The sequence below is a fragment of the Centroberyx affinis genome, unplaced genomic scaffold (assembly GCF_046629955.1).
Source record: "Centroberyx affinis isolate AG114_WGS23_722 - 3 ecotype Tasmania unplaced genomic scaffold, CSIRO-AGI_Caff_v1 ptg003357l_1, whole genome shotgun sequence".
In the NCBI taxonomy this organism is placed as follows: domain Eukaryota; kingdom Metazoa; phylum Chordata; class Actinopteri; order Beryciformes; family Berycidae; genus Centroberyx; species Centroberyx affinis.
In genome coordinates, this window is record NW_027281351.1 from 212,100 (window position 1) to 234,592 (window position 22,493).

Here is a 22,493-nt window from a genome sequence, read left to right on the forward strand (position 1 = left end):
CTCTGCAGGGCTCCCTCGCCCCTTCTCTCTCTCTCTCTCTGTCTCTCTGTCATTGATACAGAATTGGAATAGCACTTTGAGTAAGGTAAGTGGCATATGATTTATCATTGCTGCACCATTGCTGCCCCTATGGCATTTCTGCTACATTATTCCTCAACAAGCATATCAGTTGCAACTAAAGTTTCTTAGTTTACAATAACTGTTGGTGCATATCTCCTCTGAGGATGTGGCTTTAAAAGCTAAAGTTAAACATGAGTACAGTCTAAGAAAACATTGTGTCTGGGGTTTTTTTGCTTTGTGGTGCTTTCATTCAGCAAGGATTCATTCATTTTATTTTCAAAGACTTCTCTTGGAGAACATATGCAGACAACTGGAGGATATTATATTCAGTGAAATACATTCATAAAAATAGCAAGTGTTTGAATCTTGAATCCTTTTTTTGAGGTAAAAAAATCCCTACACCAAACCAGAAAAACTAAATATCTGATTATAAACTGCATCAATCCCTGTATAAATATGAAGAGACATGTGAAAACCCTGTAATGGGGGATGACCATGTGGATTCACGTTTTACAAATGTCATTTAAAATTACACGCTGCTATTTACAGATTTTGGTATGGTTTCTTTTTGGGAGCTCGAGAACAGGTGGTAGTCCCAGTGCCCGGCTCTCTGTTACACAGCACATGCCTGCAGTGCTCTGACAGGGTGTATGTGTGTTTTTGTGTGTGTGTGTGTGTGTGTGTGTTAGAGCAAGACAGGGAGAGGGACTGTGCAGGTGTCCTCATAAATTTGACAGTCTTTGTGTTCGTGTATCTTCCTGCAACGTGAGCATGTGCTTCTTCCCGCAGCGAGGATGATGATGGTGAGCGACGACTGTCTGGTGGAGTGTCAGATAGATGACGAGGACGAAGACGATGGAGGTGAAGAGCAGATCAACACGCCTCCGCCTCCGCCGGAGTTTGCCTCCAAAACCCCGACTCCGTCCCCCAAACCTCCGATCCCTGCTACACCTACACCCACTCCCACACCTACACCTACCCCCACCCCCACCCCCACCCGTCCTGTGAACAGGGACCCTTATGGCATCAACCAGCACCTAAAGGTACCCACACCAGGAACCTGTCGTGTCTTCTGTGTGTCTTTCTTGGGACAGCCTACATTTGTGTTACATTTCAATGCAAGACATGTTCATAACACAGGCTGTTGTCGCGGTTTTAGATCCAGCTCACTTGTAATTGGTAAAGGTGGCCCACAGGGGTCTATTTTGGGCCCACTTTTATTTACATATTAACAACATGGTACCCTCTTCTCCACATTGTGAAGTCCATTATTATGCAGATGACACAATCCTGTATGCTACTGGACTGCAAATCTGCAGTCTGCTTTTGACGCGTTTCAGATGTCTCCTATTGGCCACAAGCTTGTCTTGCACTCCGACAAGACAAAATGTATGTTGTTTTCGAGGTCTCATGGGACTGATGCCAGTATAGGTGTTCATACTCTGCAGGGTGCGCAAATTGAAATTGTTGATTCCTATAAATATTTGGGCATTTGGCTAGACAATAGGCTTTCATTTCAGACCCATGTGGAACACCTAACCAAAAAGCTGAGGGGAAAGATTGGATTCTTGTACAGAAACAAGTCCTGTTTTTCTACTATCAGTAGACAGACCATTGTGCAGTCGACAATAATGTCTGTTTTTGACTATGGTGATGTCCTGTATATGCATGCCTCGCCTACTACCTTGAAGCCTCTTGATGCACTATTTCATAGTGCTCTGCGTTTTATCACTGGTGATGGGTTTCTCACTCATCACTGTCTCTTATATGAAAAAGTGGGTTGGCCCTCCCTTACCATTCGAAGAGAGCAACATTGTCTTTTGTTTGTTTACAAAGCTTTATCTGGCAAGCTTCCACTGTATTTGTCCTGGCTCTTGAGTTTTAGTGCCACAGGGTATCATACTCACTCGCAGACACATTAGATTAGACACACCACGTATGAACAGTGAGGCAGGAAAGACTGTTTTCAGTTTTTACGCTCCTGATAGATGGAATAGGCTGCAGGACTCTCTTAAACTGGACCGATTTGTTTCTATGGAAACATTCAGGGCACTTTTAGAGGATGCATTATGTGGGGATTGCACGTGCTTCTCATAGTCTTGTCGTTATTTGAACCTGTGAATTTCATGTGATTTTACATTGTTTTACATGTTTGTTTTTTTGTACTGTAATGTTTGTAATGTGTTTTTTTATCTTGTGCTGTAATCAGGGCGTCCTTGAAAAAGAGAGCTTGCTCTCAATGGCCCTCCCTGTATAAATAAAGCTTTACATACATACATACATACATAATAACACATACTGACACTCCATATCTTCTTATTAAAGGTGCAACATGTAGCATTTTTAAACATCAATATCATTGTCAAAGATATCTTGGTATAATCTCATGCCAGTGGTGTTGTTAGTGCTACTGTTTCAAAATTAAGACTACATTTCCCATAAACCCTGTTGCTTCCAGTCACAAAGACGATCTTTGCTGCTTCAGTCAAAGGTTTCCTCTTTTCTTTACTGAAGAGGATAAACGTGTCAGTGATTTTTCCATCGTTCCACCATCTGCCACTGGCAGAAATTCTGAAAGCTTTAGCTCCATTTGCACTGGAGGAACAGCGCCCTCTTCCTGTTTTGCGCTGTAAAGCACAATCTCTTTGTGCCTTAAAGCAATATAGCAGGTTTCCCGCCAAATCTGACCCAGTGCCACACAATATAAAATGCAGTGTAGAGGCCGGTAGAGGCTGCCATTCTTCACGCCAATGGTCTCATTTGTTTACAGTAATTACACTAATGTCTCAGAATAATGTAGTAGTGATTTATGGATGTTAAAATGATGTCTGCAGCCTGTTCAACCTCTCTTGCCTTCTTTTCCTCTCTCCATCCCTTTCTTCCCTCCCTCCTCGTCCTCCTGCCTCCCGCTCCCTGGTTCTCTGCCTGCAGGTGGAGGTCAGCGACGTGCTGGCGGAGCCCGCTACGCCGCGCAGCATGGACCGGGTGTGGCTGTACAGCGTCGTCGGCTTCGAGGCGGCGCGCGTCTGGACGTACCGCGGCCTCTCCCTGCTGCTCGCCGTGCCCTTCGCCCTCCTCTCCGGCATTCTCCTGGCCGTCCTCGCCTGTCTGCACGTCTGGTAAGCGTCTGGAAATACTCCCCTCGTGTAGGCGTACAATAACCACAGATAACAATCTCACAACTTATTTTTGTGATTTACGATTGTACCATCAGTTGAAAGTCATTCTTTACACTAGTTGAAACTGGGAAAAGTAGACTAATAATATGACTGTGATGATTCACTGTGAGTAAGGCACCAGCCAATACTGGTGATAATTGCCTTAGTCTTGTGAAATAGTTCATGTTTGCAGCCTCAAGGCTCCTTCCAATAATTAATGATAAGTAAAATAGCCTGCAAAGGAAAATACAATGCTTTGCTCTGGGAGGTTGTGAACTGAAAAGGTTGAGAGCTATTCGGTTAGCGCGCGCGCACACACACACACACACACACACACACACCTGCACTCCTTAACTCTGACCTTAGGTGACAAGGACTGCATTTTGATTTACATTCTTGACAGTTTACAAAATTACATCTTAAATCTCTCACACAATAAATCACTTTCTCACTCCCTCTGTCTCTACATTTCTCTCTCTCTCTCTCTCTCTCTCTCTCTCTCTCTCCCTTCCCCTGTAGGTTTGTGATACCTTGCATACAGCTGAGCAACACCTTTCTTCCATGCCTGCGGTCCTTGTGGATGTGTGTGGTGAACGCTTTCATAGCTCCTCTGTGCTTGTCCCTCGCTCGCTGCTGCAGCCAAATTGCCGTCTCGCTGTCTAACAAAGACTGGCCTTTAATGAGTGAGAAAAATGTTGTATGAGTGTGAGTGAGTGAGTGAGTGAGTGAGTGAGTGAGTTTTTCTTTGAATTTTGTAGTTTTTGAATTGGCATAGATCTGTAACCTGGTATAATGTTAATGCTATTTGATCTGTTTTCTACAAATGTAAAGGGAATTAATAAGCAACATGTACAAATTCTGTTCATTATTGTAATTATTATTATTAGTGTTAGTATTGTTTAACCAGTTCAGTTTACACTGATTTCAAACTGATACTGTCTTGTAAGGTTATATTGTATTAGGCTGTGTAAATGTCTGAAAATATCTGTGCATTTTTTTTTTTGTTTAAGAAATGTATTATGTGAATAAAAATGCCCACATTGTTTCAGAGGTCTGTTTCTTTCAAGTGATTCAGAGTCAAATTGTGCTGCCTTAGATAAGCTCCTATTTTCAGGATGTAAATACAACTTGGCATTCAACTGATTTTGGTTGGAAATACTAAAATGGACCCTGCAACATATTTTTTTGTGTGTGTCTATTGTTTTATTTTAGAAATTAAGCAGCGTAGGGCAACACATTCATATTGATTAATTTATCATCTTTATAGTTCTGTAGACATCTTTTGTAGCAATATAAATAAATGCTAGGCTATTTCCAGCTGCTGCCTCTTCAACACCATGAAGACAACTTAATAGCCTGTGCCAAAAATGCATTACAACTAAAAGTTAAACTAACAGTGAAAAAATACGACAACAATAATTTACATGCATTATCAAACAATAGCATCTAATGGTTAAATTTGACATACTGTATTCATCTCTACGGTGTAAATGCAATTTCCCCCTCTGGTTATTAATTATTATAATTTTTCCCAGTCATATTTACCACTTTCTTAGGTCGCTGACGCTGTACCGCTCGTAACTACGACATTTCCGACAGTATTTGAAGGCAACATATATTTTATCTCTACCCAGCATGCATTTCGACATCGCCATTTTTCTTGTTGTGACGCGCTGGAGGACCTCTGCCTTCACAGCCATAACATCCCTGTTTGAGTCGTTAAAACGGTGTTTTATTTGAGAGTTTAGCGACTCTTTCTGTTTATTACTTGTTTCTTTAGATTATTATTATACGGGGCTACAGAAACAAACAAAAGCAGCCATAATGGCGCAGTACAAAGGAGCTGCCAGCGAGGCTGGGAGAGCCATGCAGCTGATGAAGAAACGAGAAAAAGAAAGAGAGCAACTTGAACAGCTGAAGCAGAGGATTGCAGAGGTATCTAACAAGTTAGCTTAATTTATTAAACGTTTATTAAGCACGCAGTGTTGCTGCAGGCTAATGTCAGCAGGCTCCTCTGTCTCGTCAAACCAACTAGCCGTTAGACCAGTTCACAGTGGAGTCTGGAGACCCTGAACTCATCCTCGTTAAAGGGCCCAACAGAAGAAGAAGAAGCTACTTTAAGTTACTTTCACAAGATACTTTAGACAGACAGTACTTAACTTGTATACAGTGTTATGTTATCGTCATATCTTACCTATAAAACAAAGACCTGGAAAAATATAAAGACAGATGCCATATTCAGGACTTGCATTTGCCTAACTCACCTGTGTGTCTGGTCTTGCTCTCTGGTTTCTCGCAGGACAACATGGTCAAGTCCAACATCGATAAGAAATTCTCAGCCCACTATGATGCTGTGGAGGCAGAGCTGAAGTCCAGCACAGTCGGTAAGCGTCTTGCTGCCACACATGAGCCTTGCAGCACTTCACGTTACAACTTGTCATTGTTAGGCCAGCTAGAAACGCCTGGACTGGGTCAAAATGTGACCCAGATAGGTGACCATATGACAGGGTCGTGTCAGCAGGGGTGAGATATTCCAGCTGAAGTGACAGCTGGAATGCTGAGATGTAACAGATTTTCACACAGTACAAAACAGTGTGCAGTGTAACCCTATGGAAAGAGAAAAAAAAAATACACCGTTTTTGCATTGCTGTATAAACTGTCATGTTGTGATTATTTATTGCTACAATATGTCTGTGTATCTGATCTGTCTAAAATATATATATTGTTTTTGATAATACTGTCATTAACAAGCAAGACCCATATGATTAATTCCATGTCCTGATCAGGTCTGGTGACGCTGAATGACATGAAGGCCAAGCAGGAGGCGCTGGTGAAGGAGAGAGAGAAGCAGTTGGCTAAGAAGGAGCAGTCCAAGGAGCTCCAGCTGTGAGTTAGAGCCTGCTGTTTTGGTTGAACATCGTTCTCCACGGATGAATGGCCATCTTCCTTCCTTTATGGTCTATTTACTTTCCTTGTGATGTGTGTGTGTGTGTGTGTGTGTGTGTGTGTGTGTGTGTGTGTGCTCACATGTACGTGCCTGTGGACCCAAAAGCATGTCTTCCTATCCCCTCTCCACTTTTCTGTTTGTTTCTCTGTCTTCCAGTTGATTCCGCTTGTTAATCATTTATGTATTTCTGCTTTATAGAAAGCTCGAGAAGCAGAAAGAGAAGAAGAGAAAGGAAGAGCAGAAGAGGAAGATAGCCAGTTTGTCATTTAATCCAGACGATGAAGAAGATGAAGAGGAAAACGAGGAAGAAGAGGAAGAGGAGGATTGTAAGTGCTGATGTTAGGTCAAGAACGGCTATCATTTCACCCAGTCTGATTTGCTCCAAGCTAAAGCTTTATGACCAATAAAAATAAATAAGAAATAAGTAAAATACAGTGGCAGTTGATACCATACCATGGTGTTCACACTGTTCAGTGGGGTGAGTGATGGTGATGTATTGACCTGCAATTGCTTGGAGAAAAAAGAGGTTGCTCAAATCAGAGTAAAGTCTCCTCATGACAGACTAAACTCAACTAAAGAAAGCAGTTTAAGAACAAAGAGATTAATTTCCAATATGGAAATAATCAATGCTTACTCCAGTTTATTCTCCCTATGTTGCTGTTTATTTGAGTTTTGTGTGGTGTGTGATACACAGTGATAATACGCCTATTACATACATATAGGCCTATGAGGGTATTTGTGTTGCACCATATGAGCATTTTAAGACACTATTTTGATCACCAGCAACTTAATTTCTGCTGTGAATGTTTGGTCCTGTCTCCTAGATGCCCCAGTGAAGAAGAAGAAGCTGGGGAAGAACCCAGATGTGGACACTAGTTTCCTGCCTGATCGAGACAGAGAGGTGAGGCCTGTGCATGTGACACTTGAGGCTTTTATCCAAAGTACATTACTGTGGAAAACATCTTTTCTTGCTTGGCTCTCATATGTTTGTTTGTTTTGGGTTTTTTTTACATAAATCAGCATTTCACTTATGGCTGGTGGTATTTCCCACCCTGGTGAATAAGACTATTTCTACCAATGTTCATGTAACATAGTCTTCTAAGATAGATATAGACTTTGATGTTTTCCACTTCTTTGATTTTGTTATCCTTATGTGTTTAGGAGGAGGAGAACCGTCTCAGGGAGGAGCTCAGGCAGGAGTGGGAGCGCAAGCAGGAGAAGATCAAGAGTGAGTGGCAGGATTACACACACACACACACACACACACACACACACACACACACACCTCTTTTATTATTACACTTGAGTAGGACATTCATCAACTCCTAACCACTAAAAGCATAAAACTAACTAATTAACTCCAATATAAAAATGTCTCAATGTCATGGTAATGACTTATCTGTCCTTTCAGGTGAGGAGATTGAGATCACGTTCAGTTACTGGGATGGTTCCGGACATCGTAAGACTGTCAAGGTAAAGCATGTTGACTTGGCACACTGGTGCATGTGTACTCTCTTTCATACCGGAAACAGCGCAAATATTAAAGCAATATTTTACTTAGCTTAAAAAATCGGTCACCTAGGACAGCTAATATGGGTGATTGAAAGATCCTCAACTCATATGGGGCCTGCTAAAAAGTTAAGATGTTCTGCTAAAGTGAAATCTTGCTTTAGCACTCTGTAGTCATAACATCATCATTGTGTTACAGCAGATCAAAGAGACCATTATCAATAATCAAATTGAATGCAACAGCTGCCTCCTATATATTCCCTTTCTCTCATTAAGGCTAACAGTATGCTCTGTGTTTGCAGGAATCACTCAAACCCCCTTGTTAAGTATAGATGTGAGGGAAAATAAAGGGGAAATAAACAGTGTACGTTCCCATCATCCCCCTTGCTAAAATTCGTGGTGGTTACTGTGTGTGTGTTTTTTGTGTTTGTCCTGCAGATGAGGAAGGGCAATACCATCCAGAGCTTCCTGCAGAGGGCTCTGGAAGTCCTCAGGAAGGACTTCAGTGAGCTGAGGTGAGAGTTTGAGGAGGAAAGGAGGAGGCGGAGAACAAAGTGTCACGACCAATCAGGATCATGCATTGTTGTGATACTGTGACAACCTGTCCATGAGGGACAAAACAAGTACACTGTCATTTGCATTGTATTTGTGTTGTACGCCCAGTGAAGTGATCGTCCTTACTTCACCCTCTCTTTAGTATGCATTTCCTGTGTGGCTGTTCACTTAACTCTTTAACTCTCATTCTAAGAACAGAAAAATGTACTGATGTAGGTTTTCACACAAAGGAGTGGAAAATACAGTAGATAAATATGCAATTTAATAAGTTTCACTAAGTTGACTTTTCCTGGAGTCAAATTAGAAAGCCTTTGTGAAGGCTTGTTCTGAAAACACTTAGATGATAACAGACAACTTGCTTGACAACTTGTTTCGTTATTGTGTGATGGAAGTGCCTTGTCAACACGTTTCCATCACAAACATGGACATAGTTTCGATCTCTGTCAAGAGTTTGGCAGAACACTGAGGGAGTCCATGCCAGACACACATCATTCTCTTGAACTTTCATCACATGTGGGCATAGGTGGACCTGGGGTAACGCTCATGACTGTTATGTCTCTCCTCCTCAATGTGCAGGTCTGCTGGAGTGGAGCAGTTGATGTACATCAAAGAGGATTTGATAATCCCACATGTGAGTACTGGGTGCACCCATGACACACCCATGAAAACCACACAGTGAGTGACAGCTGCACTATTGCTTCATCTTCACACAGTTGTAGTTCTTTCAACACCTGTAATTTGTGTCCATATTCATAATCCAAAAGTAATTAAGTGGTATTTTTGGTTTAGACTCACTTGCACTGGTAAACTTTATGTTTTCCATTTAACAGCCGTCTTGCTATGAAAATGGGTAACTGTAATCCCAGTCAGTTCTGACAATAGTTTTGTGAAAGAATACTGTGAATAACTGAAAGTAAAGACGTGATTCATTTGATTAAAATAAGGATTTTAATGACAGTAGAACACACGCAGAGAGCGCAAACCTCTGACCACCAATACTGAACAAGTCTCCAAGTTTCTGTTACATCCAGAGACATGATGCCTATCACTTCAATTTTAATTTCAACCAGTTTCTTGACCGGTTAGTTTCATAGTGATAAAAAAATCCCCGAATGTCTAATGGCAGAAATCCCAGATCCAGATCCCCACCGCAATGTAATTAACAGTTTTTTTGCCCAAGGCCCTTCTGTCTGTCTGTCCACCACATGTCAAGGAATTCCATTGGTTAAAACAGGCTGGATCACCTGGATGTGAATTCTGGTGTGTTTTGTAATTGTCCCAACAGGTGTGGCACTTTTGGCAGTCACAGGACTTAATTACATAGTGGAATGGATTGCGGATATGTTGACTCAATGGATCTCATCATTTTTCATCTCTCTGTCTCATTCAGCACCACAGTTTTTACGACTTCATTGTCACAAAAGCCAGAGGCAAATCTGGTAAGTCAACAGCAACAAAAATAACCACCCAAGATGTGCCCCTAGTCAATTTTAAGAAATAATTGGTTGTAGATATTACATTCACCCCATTGGTAGTGTTTGGATACTGTATGTATTAGTTTCTATATGGAATAATGTGAGGTTGTTCCTGTTTTCCACAGGTCCTCTCTTCAGCTTTGATGTCCACGATGATATTCGACTGGTGAACGACGCCACCGTGGAGAAAGATGAGGTGAGGATGTGGTGATGTTTTTTTTGTTTGTTTGTTTGTTTTTTTTCACAATTTTATGAGATCACATAACCAGTCACTCATTTTCCAAATGTGCACAACAAAAAGAAGAGATTGTGAGAGGGAAAAAAAACACTGAAATGTCACTGATTTAAAACCGGCACAGGTGCCTCACTTCTTCAAGAAATGACAGTCCAAGCAGACGTTTATTTGATAAGTGTTTGTTTTTGTGTGCTCCCAGTCTCATGCAGGCAAAGTGGTGCTGAGGAGCTGGTATGAGAAGAACAAGCACATCTTCCCCGCGAGCCGCTGGGAGCCGTACGACCCCGAGAAGAAATGGGACAAATATACGGTGAGAAACGGTTTGCTGCATGATAGCATGCCTTGTCGAGTAGTAAATTACAGTTTCTCCACAGGGATCATTGAAGTTTCATCTCATCTTTCATCTTATCTTGAATAAACAGACAGTACCCATACACTTGCCATATTAGTAATGCCTGTTTCAGTAGTAAATTAATTGACACAGTGTTTGTTTGGATAGTCCAGTAGCACACACACATAAAGTGGTGCCCAAAGATGGTGCTGTAATTGGTTAATTCACTCTCATCTGAATCAATCCAATAAATTAATCTGTTTTTTTTGGCTAACTCTGGCACACGTACAGAAACGTTAATTAATGTGCGTTGTCCCCACCCAGTAAGTTAATAAGACGAAAAAAAGGTGGCTCTCATATCCCAGCTATAATAATAAATGACAGTGAGCGGGGTCCAACTGCACAACCTAGATTTTAAGGAATGACCAGATATTGAAAGGTATCCAAAAGCTCTTCAGTGTTGGATACTTACCATAAGAACCTGTTTTCTTTTTATCCAGGAACTCAGTTATAGATGTTACACAGAATGAAATTGACTCTATTGCCTAACAGAACGTGCATTTGTTATACAAAGATAGTTATTGTAAGAAAAAGAGTTTTGATTAGATGAAAGTTGAATGATCCCCGTTGGGCATTTGGAATCGTGTAGTACGCTGCCCCTTGATGGGTGCTAATGTTCTGTGAAGAGAAGAGCTCCCTGCTGCCAGCCCTTCTTGCATGGGCACGCTCTGCATCTGATACCGCTTCCCTGTCCAAGTATCTGGCAGACATTAAGATGTTTTCTAGAATGGAATAATTGAGAAAGCTCTGTAAATCATTCCGTGTTCCAAATCAGAGCAGATTATTAGATCAAAATGGTTTGAATTATGTGTTTTATCCTTGGTGTAACTGTTCTTGTTTTGTTTGTGCTTGTTTTTCAGATCCGGTGAAATTGTGGTCTACAGCAATTCTTGATGGAAACAATTTTTTTTTCCAACATGTTATTTTACTACTGTGTTGTCACAACAGATTTCTTTAGGATTTCATGAACAATGGATTCATGCTTTTACTGTGCTATTGAAATACTAGTTTTCCACAAATGTATTTGAATTGCCAATGCGATGTTCCCTCAGAAACCAAACCACATTCGTATGTATATAGCTCACGAACCATGTTGTAGCATCTCTGTTGAATAAAATTAATCTGGTTATGATTTATTGGACTGAAGATGAAAGTTGTCCTCTTTCTTCTGCACCAAATCACGCATGCTTGCCAATCAGTTGTGCTGAATAGCCGGGCCTCTCTGTGGTATGTGTGTGTGATGAATGTGAATGTGTTTTTCCTGGCGCCGGCTGCAGAACTTAACTAAGTTTCGGAGCCAATCGTGTCACGTGCCTCCTGCCAATAGAGGACAAATCCAACTAGTCCAGGGGCGTTAACAGTTAAAATATGCACAGAGAGCTGCTTGTGTGTAGTATGAACCTCCACCCGTAGCCTAAAGACACCACTCCCCTTCATCTTTCTTCCCTCCCTCCTTCCCTCCTTCCTGCCACTCACTGTCACGCACTCTCCGAGACACTTCGCTTCAACGTACAGCCACTGTTTTGCGCTGACGAGTGGCCGCATTCTAACCTGTGTGTGTGTGTATGTGTCTTGAGTGTGTGTATGACTTTGAGGTCTGGTTCTCGCAGTGGGGCAGTGTCATGTTGGCTGTAGCAGCATGTGGAAGGAAGCCCTTGTGTTGTGCCAGCTCCTGACGCTTGGTCGGCCCCTCTGGGCTCAGGAGGATCCCGCCACCGCCGCCGTCACTCCTCAGGACTGCAATCTGGAATGTGTCCGACAGGTAGACTGCCTTCCCAACCTACACCTATGTTTATACCAATTTCGGCGCCTTGTCTTCTCCAACAGCTGGTTCATTTCTTTTGTTTACACATTTCCATCGTGGGTGTTCTAAGGGTTGTGTTGACAGTCTCTTACCTGCTGGTTTATGCATGCCTCCAGTGTCATGTGTGTTACATATGACTTCAAACCTGTCAACAAGTTGCTTTCTCCAGGACAGCAAGTAAGATGGGTTCATATTTTTGGCAAGTATATGTTATAATTCCAGGAACATAAACCTAATTTGTAGTATTTTTTTTATTGGGTCATGGTGTTTTCTGTCTCTGTAGCCCACCAGTTCAGTCTGTAAATACTTGGAACATTATATAACAGTACATATTATGTAGTTGTAGACCTTCAGCTATAGAGTGTAGCGTCCTGGTTAACAGTTACATTTCTCAGTATTGAACAGCAACCAAAATCTTCCAAGTCCAGGAAAAGTATGGGATTTTGAAATACATGTCCATTATTTCCCAGCATTTACTGCCAAACACATGGTTCCCATGTTTGTCCAGCTTCTGTGACGGTTGAGTGAACTGCCAAGAGATGATGTTGATGTTTTGGCGCTTTTCACTGTGGAAACGTTAATGACAGCAAAACAGGACGCCTCTATGTCCTGTTGATCCGCTGGGCTATACTGTGTATCCCATAGCTTCAGGACGAGTAGGACTCAGAAGGAAAATAAACTTTTTACAGATTTTTTTTATCTCAGATCAAATCACAATTTCAGTCTCCCTGTAATTACAAGCACAACAAAACTGCTACCTTTGAAATACATTTAAAGGGGAATATCACTGAATTTCTGACAGGCTTTATTAATGAACATTCACTACTGTCTCTCACAGCCAGAAACAAGAGAAAAGAGGTTCAGTTCAGTTTATTATTTAAATCCCAGAGGGAAGTTGATTTGCAGGCAGGTGCAACACATCATACAAAAAAAAGAAAAGAAATGAGGGAAAGTCGGCAATGAAAAGTAACCCAGAGACATGCAGTACAGTAAAATACAGTAGAATGTGGTGTGCAATAATAGCAGGATTTCTCTAGTTACAGTATGTTAATCAGGGTGACGCCTATGACATCACACCAAGTGGACTATAGCTGAGAGTGACTTCCATGGGATTCGTTTTCTGACCAGAAGCCACTACCGCAGCATGAAGTTCAGCTGTGTGTAAAACGTCAGACCAACATTGTGTGTGTCCACAAAGTCCTGCACATATTTTCAAAGGAGCAGCTCCAGGCTATATGACTGTATGCCACCACAGTTTAGAGTGGAGTTGTTTACGATCTCAAGTACTAACTGAACTAAGGAAAAATGCACTCGTCAGCTCGACCCAGGCCGGAAGATTATTGGGTTCTTAATATGAACGACAATCCCCTTTAATTGTCACACAGTGAGTTTGACAGTCCAGTGATTTCCCTTGGGTTACATGAAGTTTCTGTCATGGGGCTACTGGAATAAGCATTGTGTAGTTGATTGAATGCAACAATGGAAAGTTTTTATGAGATGGTGTTTGTGATGCTTTTAATACAGTGTCTTGTCATTTTCAGTATTTCAGAATAGATAATAGATTTGTGTATTAATAGATTTATTGAGATTGAACCAAACCACTCATCAATATGTGTCCTATGTGTGTATTGGAAAGAGACACATACTGTAAGTCTAATTACGCCGTGCTTGGCAAGCATGTGGATTATGCTCTGCTATGAGCTTGCGTGCAAGTATGTATTTGGTTTACAAAGACTATCTGGTCATTATTTGACAGTTTAACTACCCCTGTACACACACACACACACACACACACAGACACACACACTTTCTTTCTCTCAGGCACTTTCTGCCTGAGGCAGATACAGTTTTTCTTCCTCTCTCATTTTCTCCAGCTGCTCGCCCAGTTATGTCCTTTAAAGCCTTTGCTAAAAACCTGAAAGACAAGTCAATTATATATGTGTGTGTGTGTGTGTGTGTGCACCTCACTCCATCCTGGATTGTTGACTTGGTTAAAACTAAAGTTTCCACATGGTCAGGGATTGAGTAACACATACATTTTGATGATAGCCCCAAACCTAACCCCCTAACCGATGATTAGTGCCTTTGATATTTCCGTTTTCATCTGATTCAAGTTTTGAGTATGCATAGCTGGTTAGTCACGGTGAAAGAAATAGTTCTAGCACACAAGCTTCTTTTTATATCCAGACCATTTAGAAACCAGTAGGTTTCTCAACCTCATTTGACAGTTCAAAGGATATTTACATGAGATACTGCCGAATAGTAATCATGTTAAATTGAACAAGACAAGGAGGATTTATATTGTGGTTTATGTTGACCTCAGCACTGGAATAGGAACAAACCAGTATTGTTTTGTTATTGTGTGGTTTAATATGATTAATATGATTCTCCAGGAAGCCAGCCATCCTCAAACGCACTCTGACCGCGCTGTCCGTGACGATTGAGGCTTTGAGCCACTGATGAAAATTGTCTACAGATTTTTGGAAAAAGAAACTATCCTGTTCTCTATTTTTCTTGGGTTTTTTTTAAAGAGACAGAGAAAATCCTGGATGGATAGTAACTTATTTGTTTTAATTGATATTATTATCTTATTATTATTATTATTATTATCTTATTATTATTAGCTTTGTTATATAGAGATTTGTTATGTTTATTGCTGCTATTACAATTAAATCTCCCTCTGTACATGCTTTCACTCTTCTGTCCTCCATTAGTCTTGGCAACTAAACCTGGAATTTACCCGGTCTTGGACTTGTTTTGACCATGAGCCTGATCTAATGTGATGTGTAAGATGTTTATCAGGATATCAGGAATGCATATTTGTTTTTCTTGGTGTGTATGTGTGTGTGTTTGTGCACGTATCTGTTTCTCTGCTGTCTCCCCATTACAGTCTTTTTGTATTGCCCTAATCACATCCCTGTCTCATGCATTTTGTTTTATTATTTGACCTTTATTTGTGAGGGATATGTGCAGCCGTGCATATAAGCCAAAACCCAAAGTCAGAATCTCCTGTTCTCTTCGGCAGGGAGGACCTGGATGTGAATACTGCAGAATAACCAGAGCTGATGTGGAGAAGACCCTGGGCTTTCGCTCCATTGAAGCGTTTGGAAGTAAGTCTGACTCAACCGGACGGCACTGGCTCCACAGCTCGTCTGCGAATGTCTGCATTCTGCCTCCCATCAGTCTGTTTTAGACTAATTACACTGTGAGAAACTGGTTTTAAACCTAGAATGCACCCTTTACCTAACTTACTCTCACTGAAGCAGGCAAGTTGAAGAACATGGAACGTGGAACAGGACGAATATCTTTAATTGTAGGGCATGTATGTGTACCTATGTTCATGCATGTATACCTATATTCACACCCAGGAGCTTCCCTGTGTAAATACTTCCCTTGTTCAAACACATTTTGGCTGTTGTTACTGAGGGTGAAGAGAGACGTTCTGGTTCACCTCCTCCCTCCCTAACGTCTCTATCCTGCCCGTCTCTAAGCTCAGGCTGCCACTGTTGCCCTCATGGCATTAATATCATATTGAATTGATATTGAATACACTGGTATTTAAACACGAGGCGAAACATAAAAGGGTATCACAGATTTACATTACTGAGTGCTAGAGAGCACAAATGAAAGAGGATTTGTCTTTTTATGTATGTGCCTATCCGTTATTAAATCTGAGGACAGATAAAAATGAAACTCTAATCCCAACCCAAATATCTGGTATCTTACTTCAACCTTTGGTGTTATTGATGGAAATAGTGTTCAAAAATCAACAATATTTAGCCTCTTCTGCTCTGACCACTAACTTAAATTCATTTCACAAGGATTTTTTTTAAATATCACATCTTTGTTTTTAGCTTTAGATATTTTTGGAATTTACCATACCAAGGGCAACTTGTGCACTGTCTAGAAATCCTAAAAAGTGTACCGTGTCTGTCATAAAAGGTTTTTGCTGCTACTGTGCCCTAGTTAACAGCATTTCTATATTTCTCAAATATTTGTTTTATTTTGTATGTGAGGTAAAATGGCTTTACCTAACCTGGAAAACAAAAAAAACTTGAATTGAAGTATTTTTTTGCATATTTGCACGAACATGAACAGTATTAAAGCTTGAATAGCACTGTGTTCAAATGACCATCTGATGTCATCACAGGCCGGCGTATTGAATTGCGAGACATTTCAGGCAATTTTTGCCAACAATCCCAAGGAATCAATCAAATCAAACAACAAATGAACCATAACAATGAACATCCGTCGTAATTTCTCCTCAGGTTGTGTTCCGTGGCCATGTTTTGAGCTGCTAGGTGAAGAAGACCCTGAAGTGTGTCAACACTACGTCCACGCACCCAACGACGTGACGGTAGAGGTTTTACACGATCAGAACCCCAAATCTGACACCATCGTTGTCTCCTGGAAGCCCAGTTACTACGGTATGTGGACAAATCATAACATTCACTTGTTAGAAGGGCACAAAACCAAGTGTCGCAAACACTGGGAGGACACCATAACAAGAAGCTAGCCAGATGTGTGAATCATTTGTCATGTCATTTATCACTTCAATGTCTGAGTTTAGGATGATTCATTTCAGTTAAGTGCTCAATTGATCATTCTTTTTAGGACTCAGGCTTTTACACTTGCATTAGACACATGTATTCAACATGAGGGTGATGGATGATGGGTTGTGACTTGCTGTCCCCCTGGTGGTTTGTTGCAGGTATCGCCTTCCTGCGAGGCTTTCAGGTGTCCCTCCAGGCCCTGGGAGGGTCTTACGTTGCTTGTCAACTCTTTCTCTTCCACCGAAACCTCTCCCTCCCCGCCTCCCATGCTGAAAGGGTAGGACCGCACTTTCTCTCTCTCTCTCTCTCTCTCTTTGTCCACATGAAGGTATACTCCTTTTTGACACGTCATGTGCATCATGGGGCTCTGCGAACACTTCCACAGGAATGTTCACGGATAATTATGAGTTTAGAGAAACGAATTAAAGTGGTAATCCGTTATCGTGACATCGTGACATTTTCCAAGAAATTGTTCCCAGAGAATTTTCCTGTAATTCTAGACTTCTAGCGCCGCTCGCATGCGATGCCTTGTTCTCACAGTGAATCTCGGGGCTTCCCGTTCGTCCTCGTCGGTAAAATGGAGGATGCAAGAACGTGCAACAATGCATACGGGGAAAGAGCCCAATACAATGGTTAGCATGAGCAGCGATAGCCGCCATGGCTAATGGCAGAAAATCAGAAAATCCAAGGAAAAAGTGCTGGTGACACAGTTTGACTGACAGGTGATCTCTGGGAAGTGCAGTGCAGAAACACCACAGAAATGAACGCTTGGCACCAAAGATTTCACCAGAATCAAAACAAACATCTTGCTGATTACCACTTTAAAGAGTGATATCTCACACTCAGCCGCCAGTCATCCTCGTCCCAGAAGTGGCATTCTGGAATGGAGGGATAAATTGTTGCCAGTGTGCATTTAAGTGATTTATTTTGTATATAGTGCATCTTGCATTTCACAACTGTATTCGCTTCCTTTCAACGAGGCAAATCACCTCAGGGAGCAATAAAGCGCATGTCAAAAACATATACCTCATCTTCATGCGTCTCATCGAAACATGTCTGTGCAAGCGCTGTCTGCTGCGTTGGAAGAAAAGCCAGGCCACCGTTGTCGTTATTCCCCCGCAGGTTTACAAGTCGGACCCTTTCCCCGGCCTCTCCCTGGGGTCCCAGTATGCGGTCACCGTCATGGCTCTGCCCGTGCCTGAGCAGTGGGAGCGGTTCTACCACAGCAAGATCTTCTCCACTCGCTGTAAGACCGCCGAGCTCCGGGCCAGATGTTATCTCATAAAGCTCTCTCACGCACACACACACACACACACACACACACACACACACACACTGAGTTCATGGTTGCTGCAGGGTAATGTTTTAAATCCAAATTCCTCCCTCTCTTGATTCAATCATCTGTACACTTTCACGCCAATGGTTATAAGGACATCTACCATGCATTATCATATTATTAGTTCAGGACGTTCTGCTGCTTTCTGAACATTGCATTTTTCTTCATATTTTCCAAAAATTCACGCAGTCAAAAAATTACGCAGTTTATAGTAATATGCATATTATGGTTTTGCAGCATGTGCGGAGAAGAACGGTCTCGAGAAGTGCAAGAAAGGTGAGTGAAAAACCTTTGATATCAGCTGCCTCAGCTTCCTAAATTTCCCACATTACTCATATTCACTGTATCAGGAAACTCCAACCTTTTCTCCTGGTCTGATTGCAGACTGGTACCCCGAACACATTGAGCTGCAGCAGAAAGGCACCGACATCATCGTGACCTTTAACCTGGCTCCTCCCAGCCTGGACATCAGAGGTTATTTCTCATTGTGTTATGCAAAGGGCATGAAGAAATACATGGACATCAAACCTGTGAGTGATGGCTTAGTGTTGCCTTCTTCTGCAGTTTTGTATATTACTGGATGTATTCATAGCACTATTTTCTGTCGTACCTTGCCTGTGCCTCCATTACCACTATAGAAATGATTAATAACCAAGTGAAGTTACTAACTCCATCAATCTTTCTTTAGAACCCCACCAAAAACAAAACTCACCACAGTTACCAGCTGCACGGCCTCCAAGAAGGAACCAATTACACTTGCGAGGTAAAATAAAAGTGGATTACAACTACTGGGTGTTTGACATTGATTACATAATATTAAAAAAAATACCTATGACTGTTTCCCCCAAAAGCCAAAATAGCTGATGACAATAAATACTCTATGATGAGTCTTATTTAAATGCTCGTAATCATTTTGTAAAAGTAGATGCCACATATTTAAAATGGTGGATATCTCATTTTGGAATAGAACTCCAGTTCTACTTTGCATTCAAATGCCATGCCTCTTAAACATAACAAAACCCTTGACTATGCTAAATCACTTGTTCTTTGGGCTAAAACAACATTTCTTATACCACAGATTGCAGCTGATTTAGTGGATGCAGTGAGGAAGAAATTCAGTGTTCGGGTCATACACCTTCAACAAGGTAGGGTATGTTCCCTTGATCCCAATGATCGACAGAAAATATATAAATCATAGGTGTCTTGTTGAACCTTTCCTGAAAAGCTGACTTGTTTGCAGATGCAAGGTTCCTGTAGGACGCTGACAAAACATTTGAGAAGCCTTTCATGTTTAGACGTGATTACTTCTGTAAAGTTGTTGGACCCCTGTCCTCTGATTGCCGTCACATCACCTTCATTTCGTCCTCAGAAGCAGCCTTGCCTCTCACTACCAGGCCGTCCCTGGCTCTGATGATTCCACTGGGCTTGGCCTTGGTAGCCATGTTTGTAATCCTACTGGCCGTTCTTACCAGGAGGAGGCCCAACCTCTGGATGAAGAAACTGGAGATAAAGCCAGGTGCAAAGACAAACCATACTTCATCTGAGAAAGCGTGATATGCATACACAGTAAATTATGAAGGCAAATTAAGTAACTACTGTTCATTGATCATTCAGTTTACACAGCGACACAAAGTCTTCCTTGTACCAACAAAAAATGCAATCTGAGGTTTTTTATCATCCATTCAGACATTATCGAGCAGCATCAAGAGAGGAGCACCCAGCAGGAAGTGATGTCACTGCCGAGCAACAGGTTGACCCCTCCTCGTCTTCTGATTTGCTACTGCAGCCGTGACGGCCCCGCCCACGTCAGAGCCGTCATGCAGTTAGGGGCCTTCTTACAGCAGCACATGGCCACTCAGGTAGAGTGGGAATGAAATCCAATGACTTATCCATCTATCCTCTAATGTAATGAAGTGCATTTTGCTATAATTGTCTTATGAAATGTCAGTCTCTAGGTGTGTCTAAGACTCAAAACAGTCATATCTTTGAGGATGAAACAATCAGTTATAATGAAGTGACACACACAAGAAGGGATGATCAGATGTTTTTATAAATATGTGTTGCAAGTTCAGTCAGGAAACTAGCTGGCAGCCAAGCTTTGGTCTGCCTCAGCATGCTCATCATATGTCAACAGTGTCTCTCTCTCTCTCTCTCTCTCTCTCTCTCTCTCTCTCTCTCTCTCTCTCTCTCTCTCTCTCTCTCTCTTACACACACACACACACACACACAACAAATACAGCACTGACTATAAACAACAGGGTGGGAAGCTTTCCAGCTCAGTGCTGCTCACTACTGTTGTGCTACTGCTGCTGCATGCAGATGTTGCTACGTTATGTGTCTGTGGATGTGTTGCATTAGGGACATAGTGCAATCCCAGTGGTAGGTTTATATGTCTCTGAGTTATATGAGCAGGGTGTAAATAAAGCAGATCGGTTCATCACCAAGGACTAGAAAATCTATAGCCACAACATCCTAGTTCAATAAACTGTTGAAACAAAACATGTGAGTTGTAGTGATTTGAGTTCCTTATTTTTGCATTTCTCCAGCTTAGATTTCAACAACTTGCCAATGAGTTGATGTTTTTATCTTATCTTTATCTTTTTTCTTCTTTCCTTTCATGAGGGGTCCACATGCATTTTTACATCAGTTTGGTATAAAACTCTTCTCTTTTTGCCACCAGGTGTGCCTGGACCTGTGGGACTCTCTCAGTCTGGCCGAGGAAGGCACCATGGGCTGGCACTGCCGGCGGATCCGGGAGAGCGACTTCGTCTTGGTGATCTGTTCCCGGGGGCTCAGATCGCAGCCGTCGCACCCAGACCCAGAGGGGGATGAGGAGGAGGCTGACGAAGAGCTGGGCTGGGGGTCCAACACCTCCAGCTCAGCTGCAGCCGCAGCCATCCCCCTTATAGGAGAGGAGGTGGGCCGCGCCAAAGCCAGGGGGCAAGACCTGTCCAAATACATGGCGGCCGTTTTCGAGTACTCTGAGGAGACGGACATCCCTGCCGAGCTGGGGCTGGTGGCTCACTACACCCTGACCAGGGACCTGCCTCTGCTCTTCTCCCACCTCCACGGGGTGGCTCTGCACAGACCTGGAGGCTACCTGAAGATAGAGCACATCTCAGAGGAAGGCTTTACTAAGTTACCAGCCGGAGCAGCTCTGCAGTGGGCAATCTGTGAGGCCGGGATGGTGCTGAGGGAGAAAGAGCATCACTCCGTGGAAGGAGGGGACTAAGCACTAAAGGAAGGAAACCAGTGCGCCATGACATACTATGGTATTAAGCCCAGTGTAGGACAAGGTTAGAGGTTGACCAATAGTCACAAAGTTCCCGGTACAGACAGGAGGGTGTATGGCAGCTGTAAACTGGTGACTGGAAGGTGGCTGGTACATCTACAGTGCTTGCAATCAGTGCTGAGGTGTCCTTGAGCAAGGCACTGAAACCCTCACTCTAGAAAAGGGTTGGATCTGTGTCTGTAAACTCAAGCCAAGCTATTTGTTAACATGTTTGATGTCTTTTCAACATTTGATTCCCTGTTGTTAATATGAGGGCTGGAGATGCTCTGCAACAAAACAAACCAGCCAGGACAGATGAGTGTTGTTTGTATCATGAGAGCCTTTGTGTGTGAGAGAGTGCAGTGTTACATTGAAAGAGAAATGTGAAGGGTCCATTTTTAAGAGACTGCATGCTATTACGTAAGCGCACAAGATAATAGAAGACCTGCATGTAAAAAGCCATTGTATATTGTGAAACTCATTCAGTTTAAAGGAAAGACATAATGATGCAATTCCTGTTAATGTGCCTCATTAAAAGAATGTTTTACATGTGAAACGCACACACCTCCATACATGTCAGGTGTCTATTTTCAGACCGCGTCTCATGAGTTATTAAAGTTATTTCTATGAGAATGTCTGCCTCAAAGTACACATTGAACAGTGTATTACATTCATATTTACAGTAACACGTATAGTTGATTATATCTGTGCAATTTTATGCACAAAATATTGGATTATTATGCACTATCATTTAATGTTATGCTGATGTGAGATTACATATGAATGTTCACTTGTAAACTATAGTCTGCATTTTTGTGAAGCATGAATTTTGTTTCTTTGTGTATCTAATTGTCTGACCATACTCAGAATAAAGTAAGACAATAAAATGTTTGGAATATTCACTTTTCTCTGGCTCATCAAATACATGGTATGAATTTCTCTTGACTGCTATTTATGGACACAGTCGATACCGGCTTGTAGCGCTTGAGATGCTGCAGGGTTGCCAGGCTGGAAGAAAACCCCTAAATTTCTATAGGTTGTTTCTAGAATATTTTTGCTGAGAATATTCATCTCATACCTGAAAGGAATTGGTTTCGAAGGATTATGAAATTGTTGTGAAGAATGGAGCATGATATCCTAATAAAATTATATCCTAGTAAAAATTAACGCCCTAAAAGCGGGTTAGTTTCGTTGGTGAC

The 22,493-nt window shown here is 41.9% G+C and overlaps 3 protein-coding genes across 3 annotated transcripts; all 3 read left to right on the forward strand.

Moving 5' to 3' along the window:
• The first annotated feature begins 764 nt into the window (after positions 1-764).
• On the forward strand, positions 765-4,085 carry cav4b (caveolin 4b). The gene is made up of 3 exons (XM_071538878.1): positions 765-1,103; positions 2,992-3,179; positions 3,738-4,085. The coding sequence occupies exons 1-3, from the start codon at positions 855-857 to the stop codon at positions 3,919-3,921; spliced, it is 621 nt and encodes a 206-aa protein (XP_071394979.1). The 5' UTR covers positions 765-854; the 3' UTR covers positions 3,922-4,085.
• Positions 4,086-4,874: 789 nt separating this feature from the next.
• fam50a (family with sequence similarity 50 member A) lies at positions 4,875-11,468 on the forward strand. Its single transcript, XM_071538872.1, has 13 exons — positions 4,875-5,153; positions 5,518-5,602; positions 6,005-6,104; positions 6,364-6,491; positions 6,990-7,066; positions 7,327-7,393; positions 7,577-7,638; positions 8,113-8,189; positions 8,806-8,860; positions 9,620-9,668; positions 9,830-9,900; positions 10,139-10,249; positions 11,191-11,468. Exons 1-13 carry the CDS (start codon positions 5,043-5,045, stop codon positions 11,197-11,199), a joined length of 1,002 nt encoding a protein of 333 aa, XP_071394973.1. The 5' UTR covers positions 4,875-5,042; the 3' UTR covers positions 11,200-11,468.
• Positions 11,469-11,819: 351 nt separating this feature from the next.
• On the forward strand, positions 11,820-22,146 carry LOC139660671 (interleukin-17 receptor D). Its single transcript, XM_071538876.1, has 12 exons — positions 11,820-12,092; positions 15,160-15,244; positions 16,403-16,561; positions 16,846-16,964; positions 17,810-17,933; positions 18,261-18,299; positions 18,408-18,553; positions 18,712-18,786; positions 19,102-19,168; positions 19,393-19,539; positions 19,710-19,882; positions 20,704-22,146. Exons 1-12 carry the CDS (start codon positions 11,970-11,972, stop codon positions 21,253-21,255), a joined length of 1,809 nt encoding a protein of 602 aa, XP_071394977.1. The 5' UTR covers positions 11,820-11,969; the 3' UTR covers positions 21,256-22,146.
• Positions 22,147-22,493: the final 347 nt, after the last annotated feature.

Excerpts from the sequence above, each read along its gene's own strand:
- cav4b (XM_071538878.1), top strand. The coding sequence starts at position 855 with ATGATGATGGTGAGCGACGACTGTCTGGTGGAGTGTCAGATAGATGAC. Across the intron at positions 1,104-2,991 it reads GCATCAACCAGCACCTAAAG|GTGGAGGTCAGCGACGTGCT; the intron begins GTACCCACACCA and ends CTCTGCCTGCAG. Across the intron at positions 3,180-3,737 it reads CTCGCCTGTCTGCACGTCTG|GTTTGTGATACCTTGCATAC; the intron begins GTAAGCGTCTGG and ends CTTCCCCTGTAG.
- LOC139660671 (XM_071538876.1), top strand. The coding sequence starts at position 11,970 with ATGTGGAAGGAAGCCCTTGTGTTGTGCCAGCTCCTGACGCTTGGTCGG. Across the intron at positions 15,245-16,402 it reads CTCCATTGAAGCGTTTGGAA|GTTGTGTTCCGTGGCCATGT; the intron begins GTAAGTCTGACT and ends ATTTCTCCTCAG. Across the intron at positions 18,554-18,711 it reads AATACATGGACATCAAACCT|AACCCCACCAAAAACAAAAC; the intron begins GTGAGTGATGGC and ends ATCTTTCTTTAG.
- fam50a (XM_071538872.1), top strand. The coding sequence starts at position 5,043 with ATGGCGCAGTACAAAGGAGCTGCCAGCGAGGCTGGGAGAGCCATGCAG. Across the intron at positions 5,603-6,004 it reads GCTGAAGTCCAGCACAGTCG|GTCTGGTGACGCTGAATGAC; the intron begins GTAAGCGTCTTG and ends TGTCCTGATCAG. Across the intron at positions 9,669-9,829 it reads AAAAGCCAGAGGCAAATCTG|GTCCTCTCTTCAGCTTTGAT; the intron begins GTAAGTCAACAG and ends TGTTTTCCACAG.